General features: G+C 37.0%; 4 protein-coding genes across 4 annotated transcripts; 1 reads left to right on the top strand and 3 right to left on the bottom strand.

The window, feature by feature from the left end:
• Nucleotides 1–177: 177 nt before the first annotated feature.
• LOC137579358 (uncharacterized) lies at nt 178–1,371 on the bottom strand. The gene is made up of 2 exons (XM_068293096.1): nt 1,304–1,371; nt 178–1,248 (listed from the first exon to the last, which is right to left on the bottom strand). The coding sequence occupies exons 1-2, from the start codon at nt 1,365–1,367 to the stop codon at nt 188–190; spliced, it is 1,125 nt and encodes a 374-aa protein (XP_068149197.1). The 5' UTR covers nt 1,368–1,371; the 3' UTR covers nt 178–187.
• Nucleotides 1,372–2,420: 1,049 nt separating this feature from the next.
• Nucleotides 2,421–3,615, bottom strand: ImpL1 (Ecdysone-inducible gene L1). Its single transcript, XM_068292695.1, has 2 exons — nt 3,507–3,615; nt 2,421–3,433 (listed from the first exon to the last, which is right to left on the bottom strand). Exons 1-2 carry the CDS (start codon nt 3,535–3,537, stop codon nt 2,775–2,777), a joined length of 690 nt encoding a protein of 229 aa, XP_068148796.1. The 5' UTR covers nt 3,538–3,615; the 3' UTR covers nt 2,421–2,774.
• A 2,277-nt stretch (nt 3,616–5,892) lies between these two features.
• LOC137579079 (nucleolin) lies at nt 5,893–7,019 on the top strand. Its single transcript, XM_068292769.1, has 2 exons — nt 5,893–6,050; nt 6,142–7,019. Exons 1-2 carry the CDS (start codon nt 6,023–6,025, stop codon nt 6,888–6,890), a joined length of 777 nt encoding a protein of 258 aa, XP_068148870.1. The 5' UTR covers nt 5,893–6,022; the 3' UTR covers nt 6,891–7,019.
• Nucleotides 6,992–8,398, bottom strand: LOC137579172 (uncharacterized). Its single transcript, XM_068292877.1, has 3 exons — nt 8,382–8,398; nt 7,648–8,058; nt 6,992–7,278 (listed from the first exon to the last, which is right to left on the bottom strand). Exons 2-3 carry the CDS (start codon nt 8,012–8,014, stop codon nt 6,992–6,994), a joined length of 654 nt encoding a protein of 217 aa, XP_068148978.1. The 5' UTR covers nt 8,015–8,058; nt 8,382–8,398.
• Between the last annotated feature and the right edge of the window lie 16,918 nt (nt 8,399–25,316).

Genomic DNA, 25,316 nt, shown 5'->3' with positions numbered 1-25,316 from the left:
TTCGCTCTGTTTCGTTATATTTCTGTAATATCGGTTAAATCTGAAAATATGTATAGAATTATTTTAAGATATGAAATGTGTCTTCATTATCTAGGTCACTTTAAGGATTGTCTGGCTGAAAGTTGGTCCATGAATTGGCCATTATCTTATGTATAATAGTTTTTATTGTTATCTATATTTATGTAATTTAATGCCTTTGCACTTTATTGGATCTTTTTAGTTTTTGTAGTTCAATATTACGTAACAAATTATTCGAAAGGGTTCGCAATGCCTCGGTAGTTGGCGGGGTTAGACCCTGGGAGGATTGTGGTTTGGCAAATCCTATGGAGAACTTGATCATTAGATCACCAATGGGTGAGGTCACAAACTGTGACCCAGTGGAAATTGTCTTGAAGACAATGCGTCGCTTATGCTGATAGATTTGAGGATCATGAGGCAGGGTATTCAAGTTATTCGTTTGCGATTGACTGGGCTTGGTATTAGGCCTTGGTTTAGTTGTACTATTGAAGGAGTTGAAGTTAGTCTGATTAAGTGATGCTGCTGCTGCTGCTGTTGGTGAACTGGTGGTTACTTTTGCTTGGCCAGAGTTGCGATAGCGTGTGGTTCTTGGTTGAATTGTGGTTGTGGTGCTGGTGGTTGTTGTTGTGGTACGTCTTCTATGTGGGCGACGTGTGCTGGAAGGTTTGCCTCCAAACGATGATGATATTGATGATGAGGGTTTGCTTAGTTGTGGTGCTGATTGGTAGCCCGTTTCGGCTTGAGGTGACTCTGGGTCTTCCTCATCAGATGTGCTTGCTGGATCTGGTTTCTCGGCATCACCATAAATTTGATCTGCCGTATCCTGCTCATCATCGTAGTCATCATCTAACTCAGCATCATTTTGTATTTGTTGGCTAAATAATGGCGGTCTAGTGGGCAATTGTTGAGCTGCTCCTCCACTTCCACCTCTTGGTGGTTTGGACTCCTCGTTTTTTTGTTCATAGATAGGAACATCGGGTCCTGTTGAGGCCAAAACTTGCTCCATTTGTTTCTGCAGTATCTCATAGAGTGGGGCATTCTGCTCATCATCACCTAGTTCGACAGGATCATTGGGAATAAATTGATTATTGACATAGGCACTTCTACCATCCAGGTCCTCTTCATCGACCACAACATCCAAGAGATCTCTAGACTCAATTTTTGCTTCTGCTGCTGCTGCCCCGACTGGTGGTGGATGAGTTATATCCTCTGTATCAGGCTCCCCAAGAACTAAAATATCGAAAGTTTTGTCCTGTAACTTCTTTCTGGAATGTCCCAAACTTACCTCCACTTAGTAAAAGAATCAATATGAATTTCCGGCTCCAAATTCTTGCACCTCTGTCACCCATTGCAGTTGTTTGGCTTCTGTCTGCTGGTGACAAACTTGTGGCATCTTTTATAGGGTCACTCAACGGACCAAATCTCTCTAGGGTCTTGGCTTTCGTCTCACTCTTTGAGCCAGCCCACGCCCAATTAGGTTTTTAGTGTTTGGATTTGATTTACTTACATATCTCTGGCTGTCAATCAGTTTATAGAACTTGTTTCTTTTTGGTTCAACGAACCTGCCAATGCACTTGGATGCAGTTGCCCAGTAGTAGGAGAACATCTCCACCGTTTGATATAATAAAAAAAATGCAGCAATAAATTCTTTTAATATCATTCTATTGTAAGACCATTTTTACATTCGAAGATCATTTGAAATGTTATGTGACAGAAAGACATGGAAATCTTTGGGTCTTTCGTGAAATATACTTCCTATCTTTCAGTTTCTTGATCATCCAGATAGTTTATCATATAAAAATGTTGGTTGATCTTCCTACATCTCTATCTGTCACAAACTTCCATGATTTGGGAAAAGGTTCCAATATCAATATGTTTCAATATCTGCCTATTTATTTCTCTATTCATTTAAACTTGTTTGTTTTCCAAGGGTCATTATGTCAGTTATTTTTGCCATGAAGGTTGAAAGAGTCTCATTGTCAGAACTTGCATTTAAACTGGCTCAAACTTAGAAGATCACAAAGAGGAAAACAGGATGTCTGTTAAGCAATTCCCCAACAAGAATTATCATCAGGAGAAAGAGGCCAAGAGCTCACTTCTTTAAAGCTGAAACTACTTGGGAATTATAACTAAATGAAACAGATAACAATTGGCAAAGCTCAACAGACAAAACAGATTCTATTTATCTAAAAATATTTGACTACTACGATCTAGGTATTAGGTATTAACTGCTCGCATCTCTGGAGACTTAATCTTCAGAAGGATAGGCGTTGATTTGGATATTCTTCTTAGGGAAGAGATTACCCTGAAGGGCCAACCACTTCAATTAAATCGCTTAGATTCTAATCTGCAAACTGTTTAATTTAAAAATCATTTCGGTTTAATCAAAAGAAATTTCAATATAGTTTTGAGAATTTTTAGTTTTTTTTTATTGTCATTTGTCTTAAATTAGAATAAATATTAAATATCAAGTTTATTTTTTGTTTTAGGCTACCAAATACTTAAGTTTGTCCTGATCAACTTTTGTGGCAGGATGCTCCTCCTTGGCCATAACCTGGGGTGCATGAGCAGTTGTGGCTTTTGCAGCTTCGGTTACCTTGGCATTGATCACATCGGCGACCGTAGACATGGCGGCCAATAAGGGTCCCTGGGTTGAGGTCTTCACGGGCATGGGTGGCAGGGCAACACTCTCCATTGGCACAGGAATCGAGACAGCCTCTTGAACTAACGGAAGAACCAGAGGTTCCATGGATGTTTCAGACTTGTGGTTCTGATTTTCCCTCACTGCTATCGCTGCTGTTATCCATTTCCTGATCCTTATCCTTATTCTCTTGCTCCTTCTGCTCCTCAGCTGCCTGAGTGGCATTGTCTCTATAAAAGGGCGATGCCTTGAATTTCTTATCTGCATAGGCTGTCTCCTTGGGATAAGTTTGTTGGCATTGCTCGTAAGCGAAATCTGTCCAGAGGCCATGCGAGCGGCACTTGGCCACATTCAATTTGCATTGGTTATAGAAGACGGCCACCTCGTGCGGTGTCTTGCCGCAAATCGGTTCATAGAGATCGACACAATCATCGTCGCAGAGATAACCTTCGCTCAAGGATTGGGAAGCACTATTGATGGATGGCATCATATTGGCATTGGCTGCTGGACTAAACCAGGCAATCGGAATGGCCAGGAAATTGGGACACTGACGTTTCTTGGACATATCACTCGATGGGGCATAAGTGCGTTTCACATAATAACCATGCTCCTCTGTAGATACTTGAGTATTGCCAGCCAAATCGGTGGAAGTTGACCATTTTGTTTTGGTCTTTGTCTTATCGTGATGATGGTCATGATGATGATGGTCATCTCCTTTATGCTTACGTCGCTTGGCCTCACTAGGCGAAGCCAACAGCAGGCAAGCTGCAAACACTACAAAAACAAGAACAAAAGAAAATAGTTTACAAAACTTGTCTTAGCCAAATGATTAGTTCAATGGTCTCACCAGCAAGTAAACCAATTTGATAAGCCTTCATTCTCTGAGCCAATATCGAAGTAAACCGTTCTTTTGCTCTTGCGATCAACAACTGATTGCATCTTGACTGGCGATGCCACTTAAGTACCTATGGAAGTTCCCCACTATCAGACTGAGTCTGAGGGGAATTCTTTTTTTTTGGGGTTTTGTTTTTCTCCTTCTATCCCATTTACCGGTTTTCTACGCTTGTGTTTGTTCATCTTTACTGAAATACCCCGTAGAGTTTTTGATTTGGGATACATTGATCGAATCTTAATATACATATAGAAAGATCATAAAAGGTTTCATAAAAGTACCCTTAGAAAATAGCTCTTAAAATTTGTCCTTTATAGTTCAAGGATATATAGAAATAAGATATATGACAAAAACCCTTCGAATTGAGTTTGGAATGTTATGAAGAATGTATTTGCAGATCCTCTTGGATCCCAACAACTTAACTTATGATTATCTTGACCAAAGTTTGGAATTTCCTTGTTTTCCACAAGTTTAAGGAGTTTAAGAATTGAGAAGGGGTTCAATTTTATGGATTCTACCTGGGTTGCAGGGTAATATTAGGTCGACACCTGTGATCTAACATACTTAGATTGTTTACCTACTCTTCTTCTCCGAACGAAAGTACGCAAAGTTGGTGAAATTTTTTTTTATGCAAACTCATGTGTGTGTGTGTGTGTGTGTGTGATGTGGTACCCTTTTTTTTGTCTCTTTCTTCTCACTTCTTCTAGAACTTGGAACTGGTTAGCACCTTACCTGCCCACCGACCCCAACCCAATCAGCACACCAGCCGCAGCAGCTTTAGGCTTAAGCCGGTTCAACCAAAATTGGGTCAATCTGGAAAGGTTTAGTGATCTTGTTTTTATAGTCCAGAGAGTTGTTATTGTTAGTTGCAGCTGTTTCTCTTGGTCATCCATCCCATTCAATCAAATTGTTGATTCTTATTATCATTATTTCACTGTGATTAGTGACCGGCAACTACACTCCCAGTGGTTGATGTTGATCCATTCGGGGTTTACTCTTCATTCTAATTACCAAGCATTGTGCTGAAAATCTAAAAAAGATCTTAATGAGTCGAGCGATCTTTTGGTCATCGTCGTTGTGCAAATATTTTTGCTTTTTTCTTTTATTTTTTTGGCAACTTTCATTCTATGACTAAGATTGATGAGTCTCGTTTGTTGATATTGGAAACTATTACCACGGATCACCTTTATTTTTCTCTCTATTTTCTCTTCCATTTAATGAAGATCATTTGTAGAGTAAAATTAGCTTCCATTTGTGGTCAAATAAATGGTAAACCCAAAGGTATTAGATTTTTGCTGTACATAAATCTAGGATCAGTGATCGTATTTTGGTATTACAATATATAGAACTTCAATTCAGACTTCTTGTCTAACATAATACCTTAGTTTAGTTTTCAATAATTTTCAAGTTTTTTACCAATTAATCATTCAGATTGATCACTTAGATTGATCACTTAGATTGATCACTTAGATTGATCACTTAGATTGATCACTTAGATTGATCATTTAACTAATTACTTTATATAATTATGGCAAGATCAATATATATTGATAACTCTTTGTTTATAACTGAATGATGATTCATCTTTATATTGCTCGTGATCACATAAATGTTTCTGATCGCTTTTTCTCCCGCACATTTCTCTTTATGGTTTTGTTTTGTTGATTTTAAAATTGAAATTTCGTGGAAAAATTTCCAGGAAAAAATCAAATATCAATAGCCAAAAATAATATACATAGATAAAAAATAAACATCCCCCCTCCCCATTAAGCTTTAGAAAGTTTATTATCATCTCTCCCCCCGCCCTCCACCACAAAATGAATCCCAAACTCCAATAACAATCAGAGTCATAATGATGATGATGTGTGGGGGGAGGGGGCCAATTCGAACCAAACCATGTCTAATTACATAATTAGATCGGGTGGTAAGTCTAGACCAATGACCGATTTCTGTAAGCAAATCGTTCGATGTAAGCAATATTTGCATATTTAGAGATGTTTTGTTGTTGTTGTTGTTAATGTGAAAGACAAACAAAACACAAAACGTATGCCAAGATCGAACTTTATGAAAGAAGTGACCAGAGAAGACCGACAAAAATTTAAATAAATGATTTCAGTTTCTTTTTGTATGCATATGCAAACAAAAGAAGTTTCAGAAACCAAACCGAAAAAAAAAAAAAAAAAAAAAAAGAGAAGAAAAAGTGTAAAGAAAGAAAGAGAGCCAGTAAAAGCGGCTGGACAACGACGATTTGGCTTTTGGATCCGCTGGGGCCTTGTTTACTTTCATTTTTTTTCTTCGCTTATATATATGTATGTGTTTTTTTTCTGTGACTTTGGTTATTTTTCTTTGAGGGGGTTGGTGGGCGGAGGGGGATTGACTTCAGGTATATAAAAGCGAAAGCAAACCGCTGGATTCGCTCATAAAGACAGCAAAACTGCAAAAGTCAACGCATAGTCATAGGATTAAAGAATATGGTTAGATATATCTATTGGACCCTTGGTAAGCTTCCCATCGACTCCATCCACGCATATCATGAAATGGAAAAGCGACAATATTGTTTTTTTTTTTTTTTTTGTGTTTTTTCTAACAGCTTTGGCCCTTGTGGTTTTGGCATGTAGTGTAAATGCAGCTCCAGCCGTATTGGAGGAATATGATGTGGATAAAAGTCATGAGTTTCCAGCCTCTAGGCAAGCGGAAACTGCCGGCAATACCAGTGTGGATAGCAGCGCCAGCAGTGAGGAGAAGCACGACGACGACGACGATGATGATGATGATGACGAGGAGACTGAAGTGGAATCCAAAGAGGATGCTGCAGCCAATGATGATGATGATGACGACGATGATGATGTTGCCAGTTTATTGATAGGTAATCGTCGTCGTCGTCGTCGCCGGGAGGTGGATACCACAGAATTGCCCACCGATGTGCCAGAGAATGAGAAAGAGAATGAAAATACTATACCAACAACAACAACATTGACGCCACCATCGCGTAAACCAGTCCTTGTACTCATACGCGATGCCTTGAAGAAGGTCACCACTGAATTGCCCACCGAACAGGTGGCCAATAATGCATTGCAATATTTCCAACTATTTGAGCATTTCATTCAGCAGACCATCGAACAGGTCATTGGCGATGATGATGATGATGAAGATGAGGCACAGCCGGTAACAATTATACCAGGCGCTGCCACCGAAGAGGTGGAGGAGCAAGAGATTAAGAAACCCGAAACAAACGAAAAGGAAACTGCTCCCGCAAAGCCCGAAGAAGTAGCCGAAACAAAACCAGAATCGCCCATGCCCCATGAAGATTCATCATCGCCCATACCTAATAGTGTTTAGAGCATAACAGAGAAACCTCATTTATTTATTGTCATTAATTTATTAATAATAGCTATTAAACAAGAAAAAAAAAGTGTAATTGCAGAGTGAATTAATTCAATTCAATTATTATGACGCTCTTTGATCGCATAGATTTTACTTTTCGTTGGACTATGACGATGGCGATTGGTGACACGTCGCTTGGGGGATTCAATCTGTTGGAGCAGACGATTGAAATGAGAGTTTGGTGCCTTGGTGGAAGGATTCTTCTTGCTGGTGGTATTGCCAGCGCGTCTCAATTGATGAATGGGCATCTCCTGGTCGCCAATGGTCAAGGTCAAAGGCAGTTTGCCCGCTGTACTGATATAGATTGGAATGGTTATATAAATGGGTGAGCCAGATTTCATTGCTATGGGAGTAGTCGTCTCCGGAGTGGGCTATAAAACAAAAATGGAGATCGTTGGAAAGAAAAAAATATTAAAACAAATGACGAAAATTCTCACTAAACACTTTGTTTTCTTTGATATAAGTACCTATAGTAAAACCTCCATATGACAAATCCCAAAAGGCTTACAAAAGTCTATGTTATATCTATTTATTAGCTAGTTACTTAGTTATCCTTTAGTACCTTTCAAGTGAGATTTGGTTATAAAATTGTTTGATTTTCGAAAAGAAAGCAGATACACATAGAAGATTTGACAGACATTCGGTCAGCATTAAGGACGAATATTAATTCACGTCTTGGAATGTAGAAACTGAATCAAAATGAGATCCTAACATGCCATAACCATATATATAAACTTGAGTTTTATTTTTACCTGTTCTTTGATTTGTGGCTTAGGTTGTTGCTTAAGGAAATGCAATGGATTGGCATCTTCACTTAAATTGGCATATTCATCATCTGATAGATCGGGCAAACGTTCACTCAAGAAATTATAATCATCCTCATCAAATTTATGTGCCTGTTTAGCTTTCGATGTGGTCAATGTGGGTTTTGTGCTGCTGATGGGTCTTTTTGTTGTTGTTGTTGTTGTTGTGGTTGTTGTTGCTGTCGTCTTTGTTGAAGTTGGCGTTGATGTGGTTGTTGTCATTCGTGTCGTCTCACTAGTGGTCGATGATAGCCCCAATCTTTCGGCCTCTTCCATAACTTCTGCTAGACACAGATTGCAGCTTGCGGACCAGAGCAAAGCTGCAAATATTTGAGTCGATAGTGATTTTTGATTAAAGCAAATATTCAAGTTTATAAAGAAGTAATGCATGTAGTATTTGTTTTTTTTATGTAAAATTTTATTTGATAAAAGATTACAGTACAACTAAATAATAACTAAGCTTAGTCTTAACGCTGCACACAGCACACACACACACACACAGCCCCCTGAGATTTAGTGGTGGATTAGATAAAGAGTTACAAGAAAAAAAAAACCTTAAGCGTAAATACAAAAAAAAAAAACTGACGAGAGAAAGAATCACTGCCCCGCCCTGACCCTCCCCGCCCCAAAAAATTTAGAGTACCGTCTTTTTGCCATTCATTATCAATTCGGTTAGTCCAAGCTCCTTGAATTGTTCCAGTCGTTCAACTTGATTGGATAGACGCTTCTTGAACTGAACCTCTCGGCTAAGGACCTTTAGATCATCCACGCTGCTCATTTGATTACAGGTATTTATATTATCGGCTATCAATTTGGATGTTAGCATGATTTTGGCTCTTGATAGACGCAGATACGAGAAATCCGAACTGGAACGTCTTAGCTCCTGGCGATAGAGAAACAATTGATATGGAAAACTAATGCTTTGAGCTCCTTTACGCAATTTCTTGAGATATTTCCGTTTCAGATGATGTTCGCCGTGTTTCGATTTCAATTTATGTGATTTGTGTTGACTGCTGCTACTGCGTTTCTTCTCCGATTTGTGTTTATGCACTTTTTGGCTGGCCATCTTCTTTGATATTTCTCAATCTCTTTAGGATAGGTGTTCTCTCTGTGAATGTCCTCGTGCGACTGTTGCCTGACACTTTGGTGCTCAGGTCCTTATAAATCGTTTATACGTTGGCAGGTAGGGATCTAGTTGATCACTTGGGGCAGGTAGTTTTGAGGTATCATTAGCGTAGAGAACATGCTCACGCGTGTCTATCGTAAATATGTGTGTGTACCCAAAAGATTTTCGCTCATCATTTTCGTATATCTCAATCGGTTACCCTAAGACGTGGATGAAGAAATTTGTTTTGGGTTTTGGGTCGTGGCTTGTCTGGGTTTTTCCCACTGGCTTATTTATGGCTTTATGACTGGAATATTCAACACTTGGGTCTGGCCCGGATGCCCCGAGAGACTTAAGCCTCAATTACGCTTAGTGAAAACTAAGCGCCGCGTCTGTTCCACAACAAATGCGTTTTTCCGCGTTGCTTCCCTTTGCGTCGCCTCGCGTTTTTGTGGATTTTCGCCAAAAACCCTCACCAGGGGAGGCAGATGGATAATTCTGGGAATCGGAATTGTTTAGCTCAATGTAAGAAGCACTTTCAGTGGAAAACCGAAATTTATTTCTCACAGACAATCTCAACAATGACCTTGTTCCCCAACTAACAAAATGCAAACGATTTTTGTGAGAACCTTCGAGAATTTTCACTATCTCACTTTTCATTCTCCACAAAATTTTCAAAGGAATGACTGTAAACGAAGAGAGTAAAAAATGGTTTTCTTTCCTAATAATCTAATAATCCATTTCAATTTAATGTAAGTATGTATGTACATACATATGTATATTATTCAATTGTCTTTGTGAGGCTAATAAAAGTTAGATTAAAATTCCCACAGAGCAATCAAAATAACGCTTAATAACTGTGTGGATGATTATGATTCTAAAGTTGGATCTTTTTAATCGATCAATAAACACCTCAAAAATAAGGGCGATAAATTTTTAAAAATTGTGATTCCGATTTTATACGGGTTTGAAATAAAGTTATAATGCTTTGAGTTGAAACGATCTACAATAAGTTTTGTCAAAATAGTTTTGCCTTCATTTTGCCTCAGGTTAGTTAACACTAATCCAAAATTAACAACACATTCCTGGAATTTTTGAAAATTTGCTCCAGCTCCAGTTAAACCACAAATTTGTTCAATGTAATTTCGAGATTCCAATTTTAACTTCTGGAATCTTTTGACTACATGCACTATTTTCACTATATTTTTAAGCACTTTAAAAAACATTTATTCCTATCCTTATGAACACTTTTAGGATAAGTCCTCTTGATGAGAAAACGCACCAATTAAGCAGCAGTAGAAAATCAACTGCGATCGTTCCATCTTGATATCAAAAATAATACTAAAACTACTTTTGATTAGAAATTTCTATTTTATAGGAAAAAAGTTGATGGCCGAACCAAAAAAATGGCAAAGAAAGAATCAAAACCAAGCAGAAAAAAAAATTTCACTTGAGAATTCTTTCTCTTCATGGTTGGGCCAAGTGTCTGATGTGATCTGGTCTATTTCTCCTCTCTCTTTTTTTTTGTTTTTGTTTGGTTTGTTTAGCTTTTTTTTTTTGTTGTTTAAATGATTTGCATATTAATTTCTTTTGTCTTCTAAATTCTATGCAAATTTTCCATCGATTTTTTGAAGTTTTTTTCTTTTACTTTGCCTACATTTTTGTTTGGCATATCTTTTGTGGTAATGTCGTCATTGATTTTGTGGACTAAATGATGATGAGGAAGAAAAATGAAAGAAAAAAAGGTACTGTCAATAGGAATTAGCTGCAGCTAGACACACGACAGACAGACAGACAGAAATGGAGGAGGAGGAGATCCGATGAACAGAAGTCGCCATCGGGTGATTGGATATTTTAGTTTGAATGGGTGGATGGGTTTTCTATATAAACTTCAGAGTGTATTTATTTTACATTTTGACTGCAGTCGCAGTCAAAAGTCGAGAACCGAAAGGAGACAATTTCCATTTGACTTGGTATTCTGACTGACTTGCATAACATTTCATTTCATTCATTCATTCATTCATTCTGAATGTCGACGTTGTCGTTGGACCATCTTTTGTGGTTTGCGTTTGTCATTAGACAATGTCTAGACCAAAAATTGAAGACAGTCTGAGACATCGACATCGATATGATGTCGTCGTTGCTCTGTTCTTTTGCTCCTTTGCTCATTTCTGCTTATTTTGACAGTGTGGGTATTGAGCCAACTTATTTGCCCTCAAGCAGTTGGCACACACACTCACATAACTTGGCCATGGGGAAAATGCTCAAAATTGGCAACGTTTTCGGACTGAAAGCCGAGTTGCCGGGGGTAATGCCAGAAGCGTTTGCCCTCATCCATCTCTGTCTTTCATTCTTCTTGTTGACTGGCTGGCTAGATGGCTGGCTGGCTGGTTGACTGGCTTACTTTTATGTTAAACAGGGCGAATATATTTTTGGCAGCATATTTACATCAATGGATGGATAGTTTTGTCTTTTAGATCGTTCGATATACCCTACAGCCAGAGAGTTGTTAATTTTCCAAAGAACATATTTTTATTGATTTCTAATATGGCCTTTAAGTCATATTTTTTTTTTTAGTATAAATGTAAATATTTTCAACAAAAGAGTGCAACGAAAATACTTAGTTCTTAGCTAACATTCGATTCTACATCGGCTTGTTGCATATTTTAGGGGGCTACTTTCCTTCTCACTTCGGCTCCCATAGGTCTGTGAAATTGGAGACTTTAACTCTTAAAAGTATGCAATAAAACGTCCAAGAATCCGCTTTTTTAGGCTTAGAAAGGAAATTTTGATTCAAAATAGTTAATACATTGTTTGTAGACAATTTTAAAGTTACACGGGATACAAGAAGTTAAAAAGATCTTCCTTTTTACAGACCCAAAATCGCCTGTGTTTAGGACTTTTCGTTTTGGGGGAAGTCTTTCCATGAAAAATCTATTATGGGATTGTCTAGGATGACACGTAAAACGAAATTTTTTTAGATACATGCCAATCAATTTATTTGTTTGCTTATTGCTTAAGAGCATTCAAAGGGAACCATTGACTTAACTGCATTTTTTATCTACCACCCTCCACCACCAGTCACCACCAACCACACCCATTTTTACGGCTTCCGCCTTTTATAGATTTCCAATTATAAATGCACAAAAAAACGAGGAAAAAAACCGAATAACCGAAAAGGAAAACGAAAAGCGAACCAGCCCGTTGGGTTGGAGCAAAACTTTTTCATCTCCATTCCGAAACGAGGCAATAATTTTGCCCTGCTGAACATTGTGTTTCTGCAATTTGTTAGCCATAAGGCCAATAAATTGGCCAAATATTGTGCACATAAAAGGAATAAGATGAGATCACAGGACGACCGACCCTATGCACTTTATAATGAAATAAATTGACTTTCAATAATGCTGCAACAGCTTCTCCTGATGATAACGATGATGGGCGAATAAATAAATAGCATCTTTTGCTCCTTTTTCCTTTTTTTTTTTTTTATTTGGCCGGGGGGTAAATTAAAGAAAAAAGGTTTGCAAAATACATAATAAAATTTATATATGGACTAAACTCCACTTCACTTCACTCCATTCCATTTGGTAGTTCTTTCGTTTGTCTGTAAAATGCATTTCACATTTTATTGTGCACTCAATCAAAAATCCATTTCCGTTTGTTCACATGTATGGAGCTGTGTACAGGTATGAGAAAGGACAGGGATTGGCAGCCAAAAGTTTGATAATTGAGTTGAAGCCGCCATGCCGTTGCCTACTCCTCCTCCTCCACTTCAGTCATCATCATCATCATCATCAGTAGCAGCAGCAGCAGCAGCTTTTACCCAGAATCGGAATATTGCAATCGCACCAAAAAGCAGCTCCTGCCTGCTGTTATATTGCATTGAGAGACCATTCCACGAAGCACGTGCCAGCGCCATTTGCCGCAAAGGCAATCCAATTGAATGTGCGGGAACCCCCAGGACCAGTAGCAGGAGCAGGAGCAGTACCAAAGCCATGACAGACCGGAGTCAACAGGAGAGCAAATAACACGCGACCAACATGGCGATATCTGGATAATATGCATCAGTCTATCTGACTGACATTTTTCAGTTTGATAAAACGTGTTCACTCCATAGAGTCGAAATGTCTGATGCATTTCAGTCACAAAGCGCAGCATCTCATCGATAAAAGATTAATGACTTGGCATGTTGTGCATGCACATATGTAGGAATCAGAGATCGTAATATCTTGGAAAGAAAATCCATTTACCCTTCTCATAAACCCATGCATTCTTAGCATTACTAAGCCTTTAATTTTGAATAACGCGGCGTATACGTAACTGATTTGTAGCCTTTTGAGTTATACAGCTTTATAAAGGGTTTCTCTTTCGCATTTCTAGATCTATTACTAAATGTAGATGGATCAGTTCTACAGACTATATAAGAAAAACTTAATTCTTAACAAAATTAAAAGTCTTTAAAACTGGTGGATTATAAATTTATACAAATATTTATGGTCATATATCGCTTGTTTTTCCCTACATCTAAATATGTATACATATGTATATTTCAAGGATTCATTGTTATGTCTTTTGGCATCTGCATTGCAGTCAAAGGTAGTCAAAGCAAACAAAATAAAAAAACACTCAAATAAAATACAAAAAAAAAAAGGAAAATCAAGTTTAGTTCTATAAGCAGAATATGCGTAAAAATTGCCATACAATAAAAACTAATCAAATAAATAAATAAATGAACACAAGCAAAGGCAAACAAAGTGACAAAATAAAGGAAAACAATTGCGAAATAAATGGCACAAACAATTGACAATAAACTACAGGACATATAGTAGTTATATAGTACATATGACCTGGTTCACACACACATGAATACCCCCAATGTTTGCATGTGCCAGGGATATAAATAAAATTAAAAGAAAGCAGCAGCAGCAGCAGAAGAGAGAAATAATAAATAAACTACAGTTCATGTCATGTCAGCAACAAGAAGAGAACCAACAAAACTGCCAAAATGAAATTGAGAAGAGAATGGGACAACAGACAACACACCCAAACACACACACACACACACACACACACATATCCTTATGCCAGATAAAAAGAAAGAACAAAATAATAAATATGTAGAACAAGTGAAAATGGGCCTGAAGTCGTGCTCCATATGCGTGTAGTTAACTTAATGAGTTCCTTAAGATGGCCAATTTGTATAGAGACAGACCAAGAGAACGAAGGATGCTGAAAAGGGACAGATTAAGTAGAGACAGAGAGTAATAAGTTGGACAATTGAAAAAAATAAACAATTTATCTGTATTTAAATAAAACGATAGCTAATTTCAGGGGGTTCCTAACAAAAAAATAAAAAACTATCCCAAACTAAAGAAAGGACAATTTTAAACTACTTTAATCTTTTGTAATATAAGAAATGTACCAATTAATATCATAAAATAATCATAAAAATAATGCAAATTGGATACGAATCATTTATACATATATAGGTAAATATATGTATGCACATACATATGAAGCTAATATAATGGATTTTTGCCATCAGTTTTTTTTTTTTTTTTTTCAATACTTTAGAATTCTTGGCTTCTTGTAGAATTTAAATCAAATTTTTATTTTTAAAATTATTAAAACACTTATAAATGAAAGTATCAAATTGCTAATAAGAGGTTATAAGGATGAAAACTAGGTTAAAGCGACGTATGAGGTAAATTTGTCGCTATTATTATATTATTATGTAATTGATTTCTTAAATTTGGCGAAAATCAACTTGGGGCGAACATTAACTCATCTAATTTTAAAATTTTTAAGTTCTTTAAGTTTAGTTTAGAGTTTCTTAGACTTATAGACTTACAATAATCGAAGATTTATTATTTAGAAACGTAAACATTGAATCTAACAATAAACCGTAAGAAACATTTTCGTAGCAAGTTTCGAGGCGCATCAACCTATCAACATGTTGCCCAGGAAACTCATTCTCGTCGATCGTTACTTGCTCGCGCTCACTCAAATACTGGGAGCAAAAATACGGGGTTCACATACATGCTCACACACAAACGCATTGTAAAATAAGCCCGCGAGTGATTGTGAAAATAGCAAATTGTAATTCTTATTAAATATCGAATAACTGTTAATTTCTAATTAAAATAATAAAATGCGTTTCTGCTTAGTGTTAACAACAACAACAACAACAAAATCTATTAAGTGCTAATGGTTTTAATTGTTTTTAATTATTTGTAAATTTTGACTGCTTTGCCGGCGCAAGTGTTTGTCTGTATGTGTGAGCATTTTTCTATGCATGTGCGCAACTGCAGCGGGAAGCTTTGGTTGTTGTTTTTGTTTTGTGTGTTTTTTTTTTTTTTTTTTGTGTGAAAGTGTGTAAAGCAGAAAGCAATTGAAGAAAAAAATGCGCAAGCCTCTTTGTAAGAAAGAGAAGGACAATCATTGTGAGACGCAAACTAACGGTGAGTTGAGTGGCTGATGTGATTTGTTTTTGCTTTTTCTTTTATATGCTTCCTTAGGGAAAATAATTTATTGAAAAAAAAAACAACAGAAAATCAAACGAAATTAAAACTTTTTTTTACGAATTGTAAATAAATGGCTTAAAGCGAAGGCAAATTACACACATGCACACACACGCACGATTATTATAATAATACATATGTACATACATGCGTATGTGCATAAAGAGGCATTGCCATTTCTATTTCTCCGTTTGTATGTGGCAACGCCTCTTCTTCGACGAAAATAAATAACAGCTTATTCAAGTTAGCCATTCTAGCTGGTTAGTTACTAAATTTTTATTTTTCAAATGCGAAAAATATTGTTTGGAGAAGGGAAAAAGTAACTGCATTGTTTTCGACTTGAATTCAGTCGGTCCCGTTTGGAAAATTCACCGTACTGCAAGGGCACGGGCAGATAAAAGGTGCGGCTAGCAACAAAGGGGGGGAATTGATAAAAGATTTCAATATAATCCATGGGTCATTGATTTCAATATATTTTTTTGAAAATTCTCCAGCAATTTGCAAGTCATCAAATATCACATTTTGAAATTTGCCAAGCATCATCTTTTTGTAGATTTTCTGCAAAATTTTCTTGAGTAATTCTACAATTCCAGTTCAATAAACATACATACATAATCTACAATTGGTTCACAATGAACAATTTCCGTAAGCTATCAAGTGTTCACTGTGTGTGTGCGGGTAGCAGCAGATGCCGAAAAAAAAATTGAAGGAAGTACCTACCAGGACATACTTCAATTTAAACTATATAAGCCACTTCACACCCGGCAAACGATCGATGAAGGATGAAGGGACGAGGAGCAAGAGGAGCATGGAATCATCGTACCAAAAGGAGCTTTCACCTTTGTCACAGCATTTGACAAGATGATGTCCCTCCGCTGTTGTCCTTCTCCCATCAACGACACCATTCACCATTCACCATATACAATTTACCCGCATCCCATGCAGGAGGAACCGAACACCCACACCGCTTGACATCCGGGATGCCAGCTGATGCGAGCTTCCGCCCCAACAGCAGAAAAATACGGGAATAAAAGGAAAGCGGAAAGAAGGACTCTGTTGCTTAAGTTGTGCGCCAAGTGTTCAATATATCAATCAAAGGTGTTGAAAATAAATGAAAAATGTGTCGAAAGTTTATCATTTGGCCGCCACCGAATCGAAACAAGAACAACTGGATTTCTCTGTTTCTTTCACTCTCTCTCTCTCTCGATTTTTTTCTGCCGTAGGGAGAACAAATGATGCGTGAAAAAAAGGTAGCAAATCGAACATGGCAACTTTTCCTCCAAATCGATTAAGCTGTGACAATTCTTCTTCTACGTCTTCCTCTCCGTCTCTGCCCCCCACATTGACAAGTCGCCAGCTTCATCTCCATCTCTGCCTGGTCTATTTTGCCAGCTGCCACCGATTCGCCCTTCAAAGTTCATTTCTAAGGTTAGCCGTTTGAAAAGTGAAAAGAATTTTCCTTTGCTTTTTAGTTACTAAAATGCTCCCCCAAGGTCTGAACCGCAAAATACCAAATTCTAAGCTGCATTTTCCACCTATACCTACTATATACATTGTATATACATATACTATATATGTATGTATGTATATATATGGATACATGTGCAAGTGAAAATCTGTTGAACATTTTCACTTCGCTTTTCCCAACACACAAATAAAATGAAGAGAGAGAGAGAGAGAGAAAGAGACTAGAAATAGGTACAGGGGACCTTTTTGCTCAAAAAGTTGTTGTTTGTGTTGTTCTAAACTTGTATAAAGAGCGAGAAACAGAAAAGCGAAATTGTTATTGAAAAATTAAAGTGGTGTTAATACACTTTGCCCACTTGTCCCACTAGACAAAAATAGATATTGAAAAGATCTGGACTACTTGGTCGCTTTTATCGGATTTTAGAACCCTTACATAACTGAAAATTTATAAATTTTGAATGTTTCTAATTAATAAGAATATGAAGAGTTGTTTAGAGGGAAAAAAAACCATAAACCAGTTAACTTTATTTATATTTAGTGTGGACTACGAGAGGATTTCAAAACAAAGGTTTCTATTCAATGCCAAATAAAATCTCCTGAATAGATATATCTGGCCGATACTGCGGCGTAACGCCATCTAAATTAACCGATTTGGGCCTTCAAAGTTATTGCGGCACAAAATTTTGTTCTGACTTTTTGCCAAAAACCCAGAAAATCATCTTTCAAAACAAACCAAAAAGTACTTCCAGCAGCTTCCGCCTTTGCTGCCTTGTCATGTGCCTTGTGCAACCGAAGAAAAAACCAAAATAACCAACTTTGCCGCAAAAGTTCTAGCTCTCCCTCCCTCTTTCTCTCTCTCTCTGTCTCTTTTGGCTAAAGCGCCTCACTTTACTTAACATTTTTTTTTTTTGGCTTCTTCTCTGCACTTTTTTTTCTTTTGCCGTCGAAAATTCTCCAGTGTTTTGCTTTTTGGTCAAGTATGATTGGAATTTTATATGGCCAGAGCAAAAGGTTCGACGAAATGGACAATAAAGGAACAGCGGGTGGTTGGATTGCTTTGGATTGGTGTGGATGGATTGGTTTGGTTGGTTGCTTCGTTGGTTGCTCCATCAAGTGTTTGACTTTTAGTTGAAGCATTTTGCAGAGCAAAGCAAATTGTTACTGAACGCTATACGATATTATTATTAATTTATGTAACGATGGGAGGAATGGAAAAGGAGAGAAGGAGAAGTAAGAAACTTTATACTTCGGAATCAATAAACTAGTCACGTTTACGTGACGTCAAGGGAGGGAGGGGAGGCGAAAGTGTGCAAATATAAAAACAAAATATACTTTTGCCAATTTGTTGTTATTGGCTTTTGCGATTAATGATGGAAACGAAGAGAACGGAAAGGAAAAGCAACTCGAATTTATGTTTCAGTTATCAAAATGGCGCTAATTGAAAATTAGCCTGTTATCATGTCAATTATCTGGACTTGGTCTTTTCGCCACGCACGCACACACACACTCATACGTAGACGTTTGCTTTTGGTCGAATGGGAAATTCAATTTCCATAGATAAGCTTCCCCTAAATGAAGCTCTTTTGGCCGGAAATATATTTTGATTTGTGCGCCAAACGATTTGTAGATAAACGCAGCTAAATTAACAGACAGAAAAGGGGAACACACACAAAACTGCACAAGTCCAGAGAAAGAGCGATAGATAGATGGCCAGAGAGGGACAAGGAGAGAGTGAGAAAGGGAGTGGAAATTAATAGACTATGGCAACTGCAAATTTATGGAGTCTGATTGTGGTTTAGTCGCAGTGCGTGAATTGGTTTTATAATGAACTGTTATATGTAGTACATGCATCCTTTTTCATTAAAAATATTTGTACTTATGTACATATGTTATTTATGCAGGAACGCTTTGTTGATTTTTACTGCGTTTTCAAAGACAAGTTTAAAATAGAAAAAATTAATGAAGATCAAAGAAAAGATTTTTAATATAGAAGCCCTCCCTTAACCTAGTTGGTAATAAGTCGAATCGATGGAAACGTTAAAAAGTCTGTATCAAATTTATCCTTTGGATGGACTTTTAAGTCATGTTTCTCAAGCTTAAATTAGATCGACAATATAGAACTGTTCTGTGTCTATTAAGACTCGAATAGCCATGGAGCTTAATCTAATGCCCTGCGAATTACTTTTTATCTGTTTCTGTTAATGCATTTCTTTGTTATTTTTTAGTTTATTTACTACTGCAAAGATAGCTTTTCTTTGTGTGTGTGTGTGTACGATTCCTTAACAAGTGCAACGTACCTTATTCTACCTCATCTTGAAAACTTAATTTCCTTCTCAAACGTTCCATCGGGGGCCGTGGGTTGGGGGGTGGTTTTGCCGCAAGTATTGTAACATTTCCTTAGATGCAAAAAACTACAACTATAACATTTCAAGCATGACCAATAAAACCTCATAACAATCTTCCCTTTTATACAATAAGCAGTCATAAATAAACAAATATCATTAAACTTAAGAAACTGTTTCCCCTTTCTCTCTCTTCTTTCCTTGAGTAAATATATAAAATGCTTTCCCATTCAAAGCAATTGCTCGACCAGCAGAAGCAGCAGCAGCAACAACAACAACAATAATGTCGGCAACAACTTTGAAAAAGACAGTCAACTAAACAAAACCAAAAGATGTGGCCCAAACTCTGTCTCTACCGAAAGTAGCGAAAAAGAAGGAAGATCTTGTAGAACCAGAGACGTAGAGAGAGAGAGTTACCGCTGCTAGTTGGTTGGCTGGCTGTTGGTGCAACTTTTCATAAACATTATTAACAATTATTGTTGTTAGCAGAAGTTGTCCTGAATGGCTGGATCCTGGCTGGCTTCCACAGGATGCTGTCCCGTTGTTGCTTGTCGCGTGCAGCCAAACTAAAGCCCTTCTATACCAACTCTCCTCCTTCATCCTTTTCCGACATTCATTCGCTATCGTCAACCTCAAGCTCATCCACCTTCATCGCCTTCATCTGTCTGTCTCTTTTCATCGTTGCTCAGTGCTTGGGGCAAAAGTTATAAGCACGGCCAAAAGTTGATAAGAATGAGCCATAGACGTAGTAAGGCAGCCACTTTTAGCAACGCGAGTTCTTAACACGGCGCAGCTTTGTGCATTTTTTATAAACTAACGCCCCAAAAGCGAGCTTACTTGTCTGCTAGATTATTGTTGCCGCCGATACCTAGAGATGTGTGCGTGAATCTCATTTAAAAATCGTTGTGAAAAACGCCACATAATTAGCCAAACATTCGGGATAAATCAACATATAATCCGTAAATAAAGAAGTAAGACAAGTAAGAAGTTGTTAAACAGGCGGGCAAAAGGAAAAGTCGCTTGCTCAAAGCTATAATCTCTATATTTCTTGAATTATCTTTGACATCCACATTAATTACTGCAGTTATGATAATATCCTTAATAGCAAGAACTCTTAAATTGGTAGTTCTTTGTTTTTGGCAAGTCTACTTCTTCAAGTTTTGTTTGGTGCGTGGTTTAAATCGCGTTTATTTTTGGATAACTCCTTTTTAATCGGAAATTGCAATAAACCCGCTTAAAATATTCGTTTTCTTTTTCTTTCTTTTTAACACATTTCGCTTAGCTAGTAAAGTAATTGAAATGGGTAATGTAATTCTATGTAATTCTATTTTCATTATTTTGCTTTTAAAGTTTGACAGTTGGACGATTTTGTTTTTGTTGGTCTTGCATAAATGAAAATTGTTATGAGATTTTTGAAAAACATATTTTCATCACGTGACCATCTGTAGTTTAGAGTTTTCTAAGGTTTCCTCAATCTTAGATTTTGTTTTTTTTTCTCGTTCTTTTATTTTTCTTTTTTTTCATTGCTAAGCAGACAGTTATTGTTGTTGTTGCTACTTGCACATACTTCAAATAGTCTTATGCTGCTGCTGCTGCCGTTGCTGCCGCTTCTGTTTGCAAAAGTTCATAAACTTGCGACGAAAAACGCCCACAGGTTGGCCACGTTCAACGTTTTCGCCTTTTGTAGCCATTGCTCATACGCCATGTTGGACTCGACTCGCTCTCAATGAAGAAAAGGAGACGGAGACGAGGAAACGAGATGAGACGATGCGAGATGAAGTAAAGAGTCTCTAGTCAAGTCACTCATTTCTTCCCCTCCCTTTCTCTCTCTCTCGCTCGCTGGCTTTGACTCCGTCTCTGACTCGTTCTCGCCCTCTAAAAGTTGAAAGCATTGCACGAAAAGTTTAATTGAGAAAGTTAAGGAATTTCAATTAACTGTAGATATTTGTTATTTTTATTTCGGCATTTCGCCAGTGACGTAGTTTGGCCCTCTTTCAAGCCAATTTTTTCTCTCCTGTATGTTTGTGTCTGTGTTCTTGGGCCAAAAGTATTTTCTGTGTGTGTGCGTGTGTTGAGTCATGTGTGCTATTGGCTGGCAAGTTTTTGTTCTTAAAGGGCAGCCGACGACCCAGCTTAATATCCCATTAAGTGTAGCAGCCGCAGTATATTAGCCAAAAGCGCTTAACTCATTTAACATTATAGCCAAAGGGGGGCGCGGCAATGGGTAAACACAATACACACAACAACAAAAAGTAAAAAAAAGAAAAGAGAAAACTGATATGGCATAGCTGATATGTCAAACACTCTGTACTATAAAATTTTGCTAACGAATAGAATTTTTCCAATATTTATTAAATTACATATTGAAATATTATCAATCAATCAGCTGATGCTTTTTGAGAAACGAAAACATAAAAAAAAAATTTAAGGCCATCCTTTTTTAGCTTTGTCTTCGGGGTTTTTGGTGGTTTTAGTAACAAATAAAAGTGAACTAGATCGGGAAAATTAATATTGTGATAGAGAAAACACTTTGATCACTTTGATCAACCCTCTGCCTCTTTAATATCATTTCGTGTCTGACAAGGAATATTCCCTTTTGTTTTGATATAAGGGAATTCTTTTTTGTATCTGTTTATTTAGTAGTTTTTTTTCCCCCTCCCTGCTGTTAGTTCAGATGGCCATGTGCCAGGCCAGCAGGCCCATTCATTTAGCCCAGGCTTAGCCGTTAATCAACCGCCTGCAGACAGTATTCAGCATTTTTTGTTTTACTCTTTTCATCCTTTTCATTTTCTTGGTATTTCTTTGTTGGACTGCTTTTTTTTTTTTTTTGGTTAATCGCATTAATTGCACTTAATTGAAACTACAACTCAACATGGCTTGGACGGGGAAGAGAAAGAGAGACAAAGGAAAAGAGGCTCGCTGAAAGTTCTGTGGGGGGAATTTGGTTGTGAAACAAAATCTGTTACTGATTTTCGTATGAGATTTGTAACCCGCCATTTAGCCATTTAAATCAATCAATCATGTTGGGCTAACCTGTCCACACCTGAAGAACATTTTGCCTCTTACATGAGTGTGTGTGTGAGCTTGTGTGTTGAAAAGTCATGTAAGTCTCCTCTCGTTCTCTCTCTCTCTCTCTGTCTGCCCCTAGCTTGTGTTGTTGTTGTTTAATTATTGTGCGCGCTTTACAGTGTTGGCTTACCAATATAACCGTTAACCGCTAACGAGTTAAGTGCTTTTGTATGCCCACTGAGCTTCAAAACCGCAATAGCTGGAGCTGTTCCAACTGGAAGCTGGGAGCTGGTTGTGATAAAGCCAGCGAGACTGAAATTGAAGGGAACGATAGCGGTAAACCTGGTCGAGAGAAGCTGACATATTTATCCTTGATGAGTTGTTGACCAAAGTCATTACATGGCAAGGCCTCAGCTTCTGGTTGACCTGAATCAGACTCGAGTGCTCTTTAAGTTGTTATAAATGGGGCCTCTCACACAGTATGTCTCTGTGCGTGTGTCTGTGTGTGTATGCGTGTGGTTGGTTTTAAAGCCATCAAAGTGGAATTTAAGCATTTGTGGTAATTGCATATTGATGTATTTCATGTGCCATATTGCCAACTTGTATTCGACATATCCAATTAATATGGTAATGACAAAACTTAAATAAGTCAGGTCAACCGTTGAGAATATTTCAATAATTCTACATATAAATCTGAACTTACAACAAGCGTGAAATATAACAAATTTGTGATTTGTTTTAATTGAATTCGTAGCAACCTTTTGTTTTCCAGTTTATTGTGTTTACTGATTTTGCTTGAAGTCAGTCGGTGGGCGTTTCTGAATAACATTACAGATCTGTATAATTATTTATTGTTTTGCAGGAAATTATGTTTCCTAATCTGACTGTACTTTGAATATGTAGGTGTACATATCTCCCAATTGACTTATGACTTGAAGAAAGTAAGGCTAATTGTGCTAAGAGAATTGACCAAGTGACCCTGTCATTTGTGTGTCGGCATTTGTCTTGCCCCTTCAAAGGCCATATCAACATATACATACATAGGTGTACTTAAATTACCTTTCCGAATTTCATTCGTATTAAATGGTTTTTGGGTGACAATTGATGTGCTTTCGTTTTCAACATAAAATTGTACAAAATATTAGCTAAATAAAATGGGTTCTCAATAATGAAATTAGCATTACCATTCAGCAATTCATTAAATTTAAATGCTCTTTTCACACCTAAATGGACACATACAAACAGCCACGCACACATACATGCGCACATCCGCACACAGACAGGTAAGCTTGGCTGGGTATCGATAACCGATAAGCGATACCAATCAGTGGGGCACCTGCGGCCATCCACAAAATGGAATTTTGATTTAAACACCCACAAAATGGAGAGAACTGACCATAAAACAAACAATCAAACCAAAAAAGTAGTAAATAAATAAATAAATAACAAATAATTATAAATTGTTGCTGATATTTAAATACATTTCATTTCATTCATTTTTATGTGTGTATTAAACAATTATTTACAATGTTAAAACAAACACAGCAAACCCAAAATGCAAATGAAACAAATGCAAATAAATATTTAATTCTATTTCAATTCATTAGCTAATGTAATTAGTGAAAGCCAGCCCACAATCCACAGGCAAAAGACCACGGCAACGCCCACGCCCAAAGCGCCAAGCCGAGTCGCCGCTTTACTCCAATCCACTCCTGTTGGCCCTTTCCTGCCAGCCTACAACAACACTATGTGTAGTACGGTAATTGGATTAAACTGGCACACACATACTCATACAAAGGCAATGGTCGGGTTGGTATTATAATAGATATGTATATGTTGTATGTAGACAAAAATAAAGTCATTTTGATATTTTCCAAATAATGCAAATATGACAAAACAAAGCAAAATTTGCGGCTGCATAAATAGTAAGAGGGAGCAGTGCATTCGAGGGGACGGAAGGGGAGGGTGAAGAAAGGGTTTGCACACACGGTTTAATTACATTTAAAAGGCTGACGCTCACCACAGGGCGTATGCTTGATAAAACGCCAAGAGTTTGAGGAACAGTTGTTATTTTCTCATTTCACCCAATTTTCATGTTTCGGTTTTTGTTGTTTGTCTGTCCGTCTATCTCTTTGTCACTCTGACAGTTTGTCAGTTTGCCAGTTTGTTTGTTTTCGCACATAATTCAATAAACAGCATAACGAGTGACGTGCCACAAAACTAATGAAGTCAAAGAGAACTGAACTAAACTAAAGAGTATGCATGCACCTGCCTATAAGTCTCTCTGTGTGTGTGCAGTTTTCTGCAGGGTTTTCAAAGGTGTCTAATAAGAAGGATAATAAGTGTGTACATACACACAGATACGCAATATAAATTCCAAAAATTATTCCATTCGGCACGTTCTTATTTCAGTTACATTACGCATATTACGCACTTTGTCTAATAATAAAATTATTATGAGAAACTAATCCTTTTTCCTTTTTTTGTTTTGTCACCACAAAAAAGATATTCAATCATTAGTTAAAGAAACAAGTAAAGGTGATTATGTTAATTAATTGCTAAGAAACATCACTATAACTATTTAAATGATCTAATTTCAATCTATGTTTGTGTGAGCATCGAATTTCTCTATGGCAAAGTTGCAATCATGACATGGAAAGTAGATTTGTTCCAAATATTTGATTTGATTTCTTTTCTTCTCAAAATAGAGAATCATCCCAAAACTGCTGACAATCGAAAATGGTTTTAAATACAAAAACATGTTGAAATAAAAATTTTAAATAAATCCTTTGACATTTTGGTCATCAAAAGTTTAATTCCTTAATTATTAAAAAGGCTTTTTAAACAAATTTTCTCCCAAAGCAATTTCATACTATACCATATCGTAAGCAAATTTTTACATATTTCAAAAGGAAATGCCAATGCAGCATGAATTCTAAGTTTAATTAAATATATATATTAACATAAGTATATAAATGAATGAATGAATATAAACCATCAATTTAAATTCTAAATACATTACTTGTTTTAGTTTTTCTTGATTCCTATTTTTTGTTTATATTTTCATTTGTTTGTGACGTTTATTTAAATGGTATTTGCAACAGTTGCTTACTGCCATCTTAACTGCATATAGC

This window comes from Drosophila tropicalis, unplaced genomic scaffold, assembly GCF_018151085.1.
Source record: "Drosophila tropicalis isolate 14030-0801.00 unplaced genomic scaffold, ASM1815108v1 contig_694, whole genome shotgun sequence".
Taxonomy (NCBI): Eukaryota; Metazoa; Arthropoda; class Insecta; order Diptera; family Drosophilidae; genus Drosophila; species Drosophila tropicalis.
Note: the sequence above shows the minus strand (reverse complement) of the source record. Positions and strands in the feature narration are given on the sequence as shown.